The sequence below is a fragment of the Diaphorina citri genome, unplaced genomic scaffold (genome assembly GCF_000475195.1).
Source record: "Diaphorina citri unplaced genomic scaffold, Diaci psyllid genome assembly version 1.1 scaffold85, whole genome shotgun sequence".
Taxonomy (NCBI): Eukaryota; Metazoa; Arthropoda; class Insecta; order Hemiptera; family Psyllidae; genus Diaphorina; species Diaphorina citri.
Genome location: NW_007377522.1, coordinates 347,720 through 357,097, shown reverse-complemented (window position 1 = coordinate 357,097; position 9,378 = coordinate 347,720). Strand labels below are relative to the sequence as shown.

Below are 9,378 nucleotides of genomic sequence, written 5' to 3'. Positions count from 1 at the left end.
TAGAAACAAATATCAAAGCTCATTAATACACTACACATACTTCTCTACTTTAAAATTAAACTCGTGCTCTACTCAATCGGGAAACTATTTGCGTATAATGGAAAAGGAATTTTCATAATTCCCATTCCATGTTATCTGATAGCTACATTTATTTTGTATGCTATTAACAACCGTTGTGTTAACTCCTATAAACGAGATACAAGGAATATTTTCTATAGATATAGATACACCCTTTGCATTTTGTAGCTCTAATTAAAGATCAACATGATAAAACCTTTATTATTAGATAGGTATGGTTTTTATTTGCATTTTGTTAGTGGCGTACCGAATAGCTGACGCAAAATTTGTTTCGTCCTTTTTTTTCAGAATGAAGTTTTGCGTAACTACAAAAAGCCCATTCTGAGGTTCAGGTGTTGGGGCAAACAGCCCTAAAAGTTCGGTTCAGCTTCGTGGAACCCAAGGTGAAACTTGAAATCCCAAGACCAAAGTTTGAGATAAGCAATGAATAATATCAACCTATCGGATTTCAGCGTTTTAAATTTTGATCGAAAATTCTGTATTCTGATTGGTTGATCACCCTTAATCATTGATTATCTCAAAATGTTGTCACTGGCTGCTGGTTAATTCGGATGGACTTCTCAGTCTCTTGGAGAGCTGGTGAGGACAGTTGAAGAGCTGGTTCCAGGAAAAGAGGCGAAATGAGACTTGAAGCGCCTTCCACATGATGAAAGATGATAGGGCCTTTTAGATAATGAAAGATGGTAGATCATTTTACGAGTAGTTCATAAAAGGGGTTATCCCTCACATGTTACATAGAAGATCGGGAGGCCTCTTAAAGAGCCTTTAAAACATTTTCAGCCTTTATAGGCTTCGGATTAGAAAATCAAACATCCCTACGAACATATCAGGTGTTCGTCGTGGATAGGTACTTGCATATCCACCCAATGGGTTGATAAAGTAAAGCTACCTTCCTTCTCATATGAAACAGTAGTTGTGAAAAAAGCTTCATTCGCATTACCATCACCTACATGAGAAGTGAATTAGAAGCAACACGAAATGTTGGCTGTACCTTGTATCTACCTACATACGTATGGAATACATCGGGTGTAAGGGTGTTTTCAAATTAGATACACTACATTTTGTATATCGTTAACACGAGAAAGGAGGTAGTGAAATCAATCAAATGAAGTCGAAACAAGATTAGTACATTTCCATGTTATGTTTGAGGCTGTGAACACAATAGAATGAATTATCTCTTTTCATGAACTTTAAAATATTTTGAATAAAATGTGTTTTTATTTATAGGTAGGTACATACATGCAAATTTAAAACATAAAATTCAAAGGCTGATCCAAAATCCTAAGGTGAAGAATGAATGAACTCTCAATAAGTTTTCGATATTTCAATGCATTTCCAAATCAGATAGCTTGGTATAATAGTCTGTAAAGTATTTCTTCCATTTATCACCACTTCTACCCTTTATTTCAGGTCTTTTTATGTCATAGGCTGCATGGCCTTTAACATCTTGTTGGAATCCTTTAAAAGCCGATTCAGGATCATAGAGGAAAACGTTCTTCAATAATTTCTTTTTACCCTTAATAGCTTTATGGTCGATTTCTTCAATAGTTTCCGGGTTTCTAGTCGAATATGTTAGACGGGTGCTTGTTCCTAGGTACCGTGTGGTGCTCAGATTATCTGACACATCTCTCTTGACTTGTCTGCGAGGGGCAAAATAGAAGTGCACGCCTTTATTTAGTCGAGTGTTCTTGTCACTGGAAATTTCTTCACTCAGCTCATACAATGGTAAAGATGGTTCATCCGTTAATCGTCGATATCCTTTGACACCTGTTTTCACGGGGGGAGGAGTAGGGGTTTCCTTGGCTTCAGGAATCGCAAAGTAAACTCGTCTGCCCCCTTTTACACCTTTAGCTTTTGGAGTGGTTGTCGGGTATTCAGTTGTTGATTGACTTGTCTGCGAGGGGCAAAATAGAAGTGCACGCCTTTATTTAGTCGAGTGTTCTTGTCACTGGAAATTTCTTCACTCAGCTCATTCAATGGCAAAGATGGTTCATCGGTTAATCGTCGATATCCTTTGACTCCTGTTTTGACGGGAGGAGGAGTAGGGATTTCCTTGTCTTCAGGAATCGCAAAGTAAAACCGTCTGCCCCCTTTAACACCTTTAGCTTTTGGAGTGGTTGTCGGGTATTCAGTTGTTGGAGGCGTAATGAAATTCGGGTGATGTCCTTTAATTCCTTTTGCTTTTGTAGTAGAGGTGATTGGTGGATGAGTTGTTTCAACAGGGACTTCAGTTGTAACAGGTGGGTAAGTTTTAGGGTGTCCTTTTACATGAGATTTTTCAGTTGTTGTAACAGGGACTTCAGTTGTAGTTGTAACAGGTGGGTGAGTATTAGGTTGTCCTTTTACTTGAGATTTTTCAGTTGTTGTAACAGGGACTTCAGTTGTAGTTGTAACAGATGGATAAGTTTTAGGGTGTCCTTTTACATAAAATTTTTCAGTTGTTGTAACAGGGACTCCAGTTGTAGTTGTAACAGGTGGGTGAGTTTTAGGATGCCCTTTTACATGAGATTTTTCAGTTGTTATAACAGGGACTTCAGTTGTAGTTGTAACAGGTGTGTAAGTTTTAGGATGCCCTTTTACATGAGATCTTTCAGTTGTTGTAACAGGGACTTCAGTTGTAGTTGTAACAGATGGGTAAAGGCAGACGCACTACCAACTAAGCTAACTAGGCTGGCTAGTTGTTTCGTCCCTTACAATGCCTATTGTGTACATAAATATTTCCGATACCAACACCTAATCATTTTGCGTATGTTTGTATTCATTCTATTCCCATGCTATTGCGATTTTGATGAACTACCTAACTGTGTCCCATAAAAATTTTCATGTTCCTTTCTTTCATAGTACTGAACAATCCTAGGCCAGGCGAGGTACCATTTATTGTTATTTATCATGTTGTTCCCTTTGACCGGATTAATAACCCGTAGCGCTACAATCTCCAAATAATTATGTGTTTAAGGAAGATCTCATTTTCAAAAAATCGTAAGTTTTAGGATGCCCTTTTACATGAGATCTTTCAGTTGTTGTAACAGGGACTTCAGTTGTAGTTGTAAGAGGTGGATTATTTTTAGGGTGTCCTTTTACATGAGATTTTTCTGTAGTCGGAAGTAATGGAGAAGTAAAGAAGAATGGAGTCGTAAGTTTTAGGATGCCCTTTTACATGAGATCTTTCAGTTGTTGTAACAGGGACTTCAGTTGTAGTTGTAAGAGGTGGATTAATTTTAGAGTGTCCTTTTACATGAGATTTTTCTGTAGTCGGAAGTAATGGAGAAGTAAAGAAGAACGGAGTCGTCGCGTCTGGATCCTCATAGGTAACTGTGGTTGTATCGTAAGGTGCCTTTTCTACAAGTTTGGCCATGCCTCGGGATGAACTAGCGGGATTCCGGAGCGAAGCGACGGAATTCAGCTAGTATATATATATATCCAGCCCTGGTTATCGATCTGAAGAAAAGTTAAATACATTGCTTCCATGTAATAAGACACACATGTTACAATAATTTAATTTTAATAAATTAGATGGGTAAAAAAGTATCACCTTGTGATACTTTTGTACCCATCAGTCGCAAATTAATGAGGTAATGAGTAAGTACCTTTGTTGGGTGCGTTTGGAAATTTGTAACTCTACTCTCCCTCCCAGCTCCCAGCACCTACCCTAAACTATGCTGCCGGAACGTTTTTTCATTATTAAAAAATTATTATTTATTGGTATCTGCGAGTATAGTCTTACCTAAGATATTGGTCTCATCTTGGGATCTAGCCCTTACGGGCTCAGCACTTCTATTGGCCTCTTCCGGAAACTTGAAATCTGAAAAAAAAAAATAAAACCAAGATAATTTACATTGCGCGTGGTAGGTATCTGGATGGATGACCACCTAGGCTCTAGGCTAGGCAATCGTGTGATACCTGTGATACTTTTGCTTTTCCCGGCCCTTCTCAGGCGGGATGAGACCAATGTAAGTGGGTAGCTATTGGCTATTGTCACCGAATCGAAGGTAAAACCCCCGTCAAAAAGAACCTAGCAATTAGCATTTATACAGGGAGGTTCAGGATAAAATCCGCCCCGGGCGGGAATCGAACCCACTACCTAGCGCTTACAAGGCAGACTCGCTACCATCCAAGCTACAAAGACTGGGATAACCAACATAGTGAAAAGTTCATGGGTAAGTTGACTTCAAACACCACAAAAAAACTAACACCCCCCAAGGGATACGACCCCCGGTCCTTCCACCCAATCTTTAGCCGTCTACGATAGAATCGCATCGTAAAGTGCTACGCGCCGTTTATAGAAAGTCATAAATTAAACATAACTCGAGGAAACAGTCTGTCTTTCTTCTGTGCTGAGGTAAGTATTGCTTTTTTTTATCGGTCGTTTATGTTTTACAGCGTGGGGAAGAAAATCTGATTAGCATTTTCTTCTTCTTCTTCTTCCTCCTCCTCCTCCTCCTTCTCCTATTCCTCTTCCTCTTCTTATTCTTTTTATTTTATGTTTAACTTTTAAACTAGATATCAGAAGCTCACAAGTTAGTGCATTTTCTTCTCCCAATATTAGACCGAGAAAAACATCTCCTTTGTGGACCTCAAGACAGTAGGTACCTATATGCTGTGGGAATAGGGATCAGAGCAGACAAACCCTAACCAACCTGGCCAGCTGTAGGTTACAAAGTGTTTATCCTCAAAAGGTTGACTGGGGTTCGGGACGGGCCAAGTATCTTGGCTGGAGACCATCAACCCCCTCGGTGCAGCTTCACAGCTTACTTACTTTCCGTTTCCGGAACCACCTTTAAATCTTGAACTTCCAGAAGTTTGCAACTTGAACAGCTCTCTGGTTGGCTTCCTTTAGGTCATCGTCATCTTTTCCAAACCGCGACGCCAAAAGTAGCCGAATATCATTAGGCCAGCCACTCACGCTGTCTGACAGACAGCAAAAGTGTGTGGCAGGAAAAGCTTCAGACCGCGGTCTCTCAGACAGTCTGACAGACCTATGTCTCGAGCTTTTTCCGCCACAAGTTCCGACTGCCAAGTCTGCCGGACGGTCTGAGCGTAAGTGGCGGCTTAAGAAATGTAATAGAAAGAAATTGAAGAGGAGAACAGGATAGGAGAAAGTCAGCCGTTCCGAGAACGAACCTTATCTGTTTCGATAAAGTTCGGCCCGGGCGGGAATCGAATCCGCGACCTAGCGCTTACAACGCAGGCGCGCTCATCTCCAAGCTAACTCTATAGGTGCTTGATGAGATAAATGAGATTAAAGTTTATGTAAACCACCTCTCCGTGATCAAATGCTTTGAGGAAGAAATAAAAAGAAGATTGCTTCAAGACGACATTCGATAAAAATCTGATTCATGAATGAGATTGTGAAATCCTTTGGTCACCCAGGTAAAGCTTTTTTCTGAGACACTTCCATTCATAGAACTTCTCACTATTGTACTGTCAGTGGATTGGAATTGTCTTACTTAGCAGTTGGTATTGTCTTACTATTAGCACTTGGTATGTCTACAATGGAAGATCAATAGGGGCTTTCACAATACATCATAATATATTACATGCCATGTTTTCTGACACATTATTTGTGCCGATGGAAAATACATTTCATACTAATAGTCATAGTCATCAGGGCCGTATCCAGGATTTTGTTTTAGAAGTCTGGCCCACAGTAAAGGAGAAAACTGAAGCTCGAGGGGGGGAGGCGGGGCCCCTCTGTCCCCCCTCCCTAAATACGGCCTTGATAGTCATAGGTCACACTGTAAATTATAATAGATATTATTAATAATATAATAATGAGCTACCCTGCTATTTTATTTATCTGTCAGTACGGTCTTGGGTACTTATCATTCCCGATCTAATATGGTCATCCTTCTTGGAAGTTCTTGGGTTCAAGATGGAAGAATGATTACGCCTCTTGGGTAATATATTGCAACAGAAGACTGATATAGTACGGATAGGTGACACCTTTATAATCCTTGTGTTCAAGAGTGTAGGGAACTTCTAACATTTTAGATCGAACAGCCATTTTTTCAAATCTTTGTACAGCAGGGTCTTTATTTTAAATCCATTTAGTACCTATAACTACCTACCAAGAAATTGGGCAAGAATGGAGCCAACATCTACCTCTAAGCTACGAAGAGTGAAAGAAAAAGAAACCAAAATCAAAGAAGACAGATTCAAATTCCAAATGTTGGAAACTTCAGGAAAATTGATTTCTTAAAAAAAAAAAAAAAAAAAAAAAAAAAAAATCTGTCAAAATTATTTATGCAGCACCATGCAAAAAAGTTTTCATGCACAATTAGGTTAGGTTTCGTCTGTTTTATGAAAGAGAGAAAAAAGTTTTTCCTCGCAATAATTTTGCATTTCTCGATAATTTCCACATAACTAGGAGGAAAATCTGTAACTCCAATTTTCAGCTTCTGTTATGAACAGACTAAACTTGGGTAGGTAGGTATTTAGTATTTACTGATCTAGGTTACCTTTACCTACATATTTTAATCTGCGTATCTTTATACTTATTTGATATGTATGTTGTATTTGGATATTGGAGAATACAAAATGCCTCTTATTTGGAGAGAAATTTTGATTTGCTATGGGCCGGACATCATTTCGACCTCCAACCGTTCGCCCGTTTCCCGGCCACACACTAACAGGTAGACCTGACAGGCGGACCTTTTCAGCCGTACCTGTCAGGTCTACCTAATGGTGAGTGGCTGGCCTAATACAAACTCATCAGGTCATCAGTAATAATAATGTGTAAAGCAGCGGAACACTCCAATGAACATAGCCTGCATCACCCTGAGCGCATTGTACAGGACCCCGCTGATTTGGAAGAATCTCAACATAATCTCCGACGAACGGAAAGAGCTGTCCAGACACTCGAAATAATTGACGGGCCACCGGCAGTTGGAACTGACGGTGATGAAATATACAACGTTGCCAGGAATGCGTTCGAGTTGACCAATCAACGCGTCGTATGCGTCCTCGAGAAGTTCAATTTTGGCAACAGTGCGCACACATTCGCGCAGGTTGAATTGATACTGGGTGCCATTGGAGGTTCTGTTGGTGGAGATTTGAGATGATGAAAACGTTGGGATCGGCGCCAGTTCGTAATCCTTACGCGATTATGTTCGCGGGTTTGGCGATTATGTTCGCGGATTTCGCGATTATGTTTGCGGATTTCGCGATTATTTTCGCGGATTTCGCGATTATTTTCGCGGATTTGGCGATTTTGTTCGCGGATTTTGCGATTATGTTCGCGGATTTGGCAATTATGTTCGCGGATTCGCGTCCCGAATCGACATTTTGGATATTTGGCAAGCCTACCCATAACTAGGAGGAAAATCTGTAACTCCAATTTTCAGCTTCTGTTATGAACAGACTAAACTTGGGTAGGTAGGTATTTAGTATTTACTGATAGGTTACCTTTACCTACATATTTTAATCTGCGTATCTTTATCTTTATACTTTAACTAGGAGGAAAATCTGTAACTCCAATTTTCAGCTTCTGTTATGAACAGACTAAACTTGGGTAGGTAGGTATTTAGTATTTACTGATCTAGGTTACCTTTACCTACATATTTTAATCTGCGTATCTTTATACTTAATGAAGTGGAATAGAAAAACAATAATGCTCATTGGAATAAATTAACCTAAATGAAATCAGAGAACTTTGTACGTAAGTAGAAATACAGAAATGGGATAGGTAAGGTACCTTTTTTTAAGTAGTCTCTCCACTTTATACTTATTTGATATGTATGTTGTATTTGGATATTGGAGAATACAAAATGCCTCTTATTTGGAGAGAAATTTTGATTTGCTATGGGCCGGACATCATTTCGACCTCCAACCGTTCGCCCGTTTCCCGGCCACACACTAACAGGTAGACCTGACAGGCGGACCTTTTCAGCCGTACCTGTCAGGTCTACATAATGGTGAGTGGCTGGCCTAATACAAACTCATCAGGTCATCAGTAATAATAATGTGTAAAGCAGCGGAACACTCCAATGAACATAGCCTGCATCACCCTGAGCGCATTGTACAGGACCCCGCTGATTTGGAAGAATCTCAACATAATCTCCGACGAACGGAAAGAGCTGTCCAGACACTCGAAATAATTGACGGGCCACCGGCAGTTGGAACTGACGGTGATGAAATATACAACGTTGCCAGGAATGCGTTCGAGTTGACCAATCAACGCGTCGTATGCGTCCTCGAGAAGTTCAATTTTGGCAACAGTGCGCACACATTCGCGCAGGTTGAATTGATACTGGGTGCCATTGGAGGTTCTGTTGGTGGAGATTTGAGATGATGAAAACGTTGGGATCGGCGCCAGTTCGTAATCCTTATCTTGAGGTTGGTTACTTTGGTTCCCCTGAAAGAATGGAATACACCCTTGTTTATCCTGCCGGCATCGGCCGCGGAAAATTCCTTTTGTTAAAGTGTTTAAAGGTGTGTTCAAACATAGTCGACGGCCGTCGATCGACGTAGCACATCGCTCGGTGATCGATCGACGGCCATCGAGTATATGTGAACACACCTTTAGAGGTCGGACAAAAATGCCTATAACCCTCAACATAAGTCGTCCAATCACGCTCCAACTGTCGCGCACTGGAACCGCTGGAACGGAAAAAGCTTCCGACTGTATGCGTCCTCGAGAAGTTCAATTTTGGCAACAGTGCGCACACATTCGCGCAGGTTGAACTGATACTGGGTGCCATTGGAGGTTCTGGTGGTGGAGATTTGAGATGATGAAACCGTTGGGATCGGCGCCAGTTCGTAATCCTTATCTTGAGGTTGGTTACTTTGGTTCCCCTGAAAGAATGGAATACACCCTTGTTTATCCTGCCGGCATCGGCCGCGGAAAATTCCTTTTGTTAAAGTGTTTAAAGGTGTGTTCAAACATAGTCGACGGCCGTCGATCGACGTAGCACATCGCTCGGGGATCGATCGACGGCCATCGAGTATATGTGAACACACCTTTAGAGGTCGGACAAAAATGCCTATAACCCTCAACATAAGTCGTCCAATCACGCTCCAACTGTCGCGCACTGGAACCGCTGGAACGGAAAAAGCTTCCGACTTTCAGACAGTCTGAAAGACCTGCAAGTTGACAGCTTTTTCCGCCACTAACGTTTTGGCGCGGCGGCCTGATAGACCTAGGTCTGTCAGACAGTCGGAGCGCGAGTATCCGGCCTTGGACGAATTGATTTTTGCACTCCTTGATTATAATCTAAATAACACGGTATGGGTACACACCTACCTAGTACCTACGCACAGTAAATAAGTAGAGCAATAATATCTATTTCAGGCTGGTTCGAC

General features: G+C 41.0%; 2 protein-coding genes across 2 annotated transcripts; one reads left to right on the top strand and one right to left on the bottom strand.

Moving 5' to 3' along the window:
• Positions 1-371: 371 nt before the first annotated feature.
• Positions 372-6,064, bottom strand: LOC108254400 (mucin-2-like). Its single transcript, XM_026833140.1, has 5 exons — positions 6,022-6,064; positions 3,840-3,880; positions 3,062-3,228; positions 2,178-2,716; positions 372-1,923 (listed from the first exon to the last, which is right to left on the bottom strand). Exons 1-5 carry the CDS (start codon positions 6,062-6,064, stop codon positions 1,403-1,405), a joined length of 1,311 nt encoding a protein of 436 aa, XP_026688941.1. The 3' UTR covers positions 372-1,402.
• Positions 5,288-8,872, top strand: LOC103523756. The gene is made up of 2 exons (XM_008488774.3): positions 5,288-7,049; positions 8,719-8,872. The coding sequence occupies exons 1-2, from the start codon at positions 6,810-6,812 to the stop codon at positions 8,806-8,808; spliced, it is 330 nt and encodes a 109-aa protein (XP_008486996.1). The 5' UTR covers positions 5,288-6,809; the 3' UTR covers positions 8,809-8,872.
• The last annotated feature ends 506 nt before the right edge of the window (positions 8,873-9,378 follow it).

What these genes read in the sequence shown, in the direction of transcription:
- LOC108254400 (XM_026833140.1), bottom strand. Translation starts at nt 6,064, where the DNA reads ATGTTAGAAGTTCCCTACACTCTTGAACACAAGGATTATAAAG. An exon ending in TGAACACAAGGATTATAAAG is followed by an intron (nt 3,881 to 6,021) that starts GTGTCACCTATC and finishes TTTTTTTTTCAG; the next exon opens with ATTTCAAGTTTCCGGAAGAG. An exon ending in AACCACTCCAAAAGCTAAAG is followed by an intron (nt 1,924 to 2,177) that starts GTGTTAAAGGGG and finishes CAAAAGCTAAAG; the next exon opens with GTGTAAAAGGGGGCAGACGA.
- LOC103523756 (XM_008488774.3), top strand. Translation starts at nt 6,810, where the DNA reads ATGTGTAAAGCAGCGGAACACTCCAATGAACATAGCCTGCATCACCCT. An exon ending in TCGTATGCGTCCTCGAGAAG is followed by an intron (nt 7,050 to 8,718) that starts TTCAATTTTGGC and finishes GTCCTCGAGAAG; the next exon opens with TTCAATTTTGGCAACAGTGC.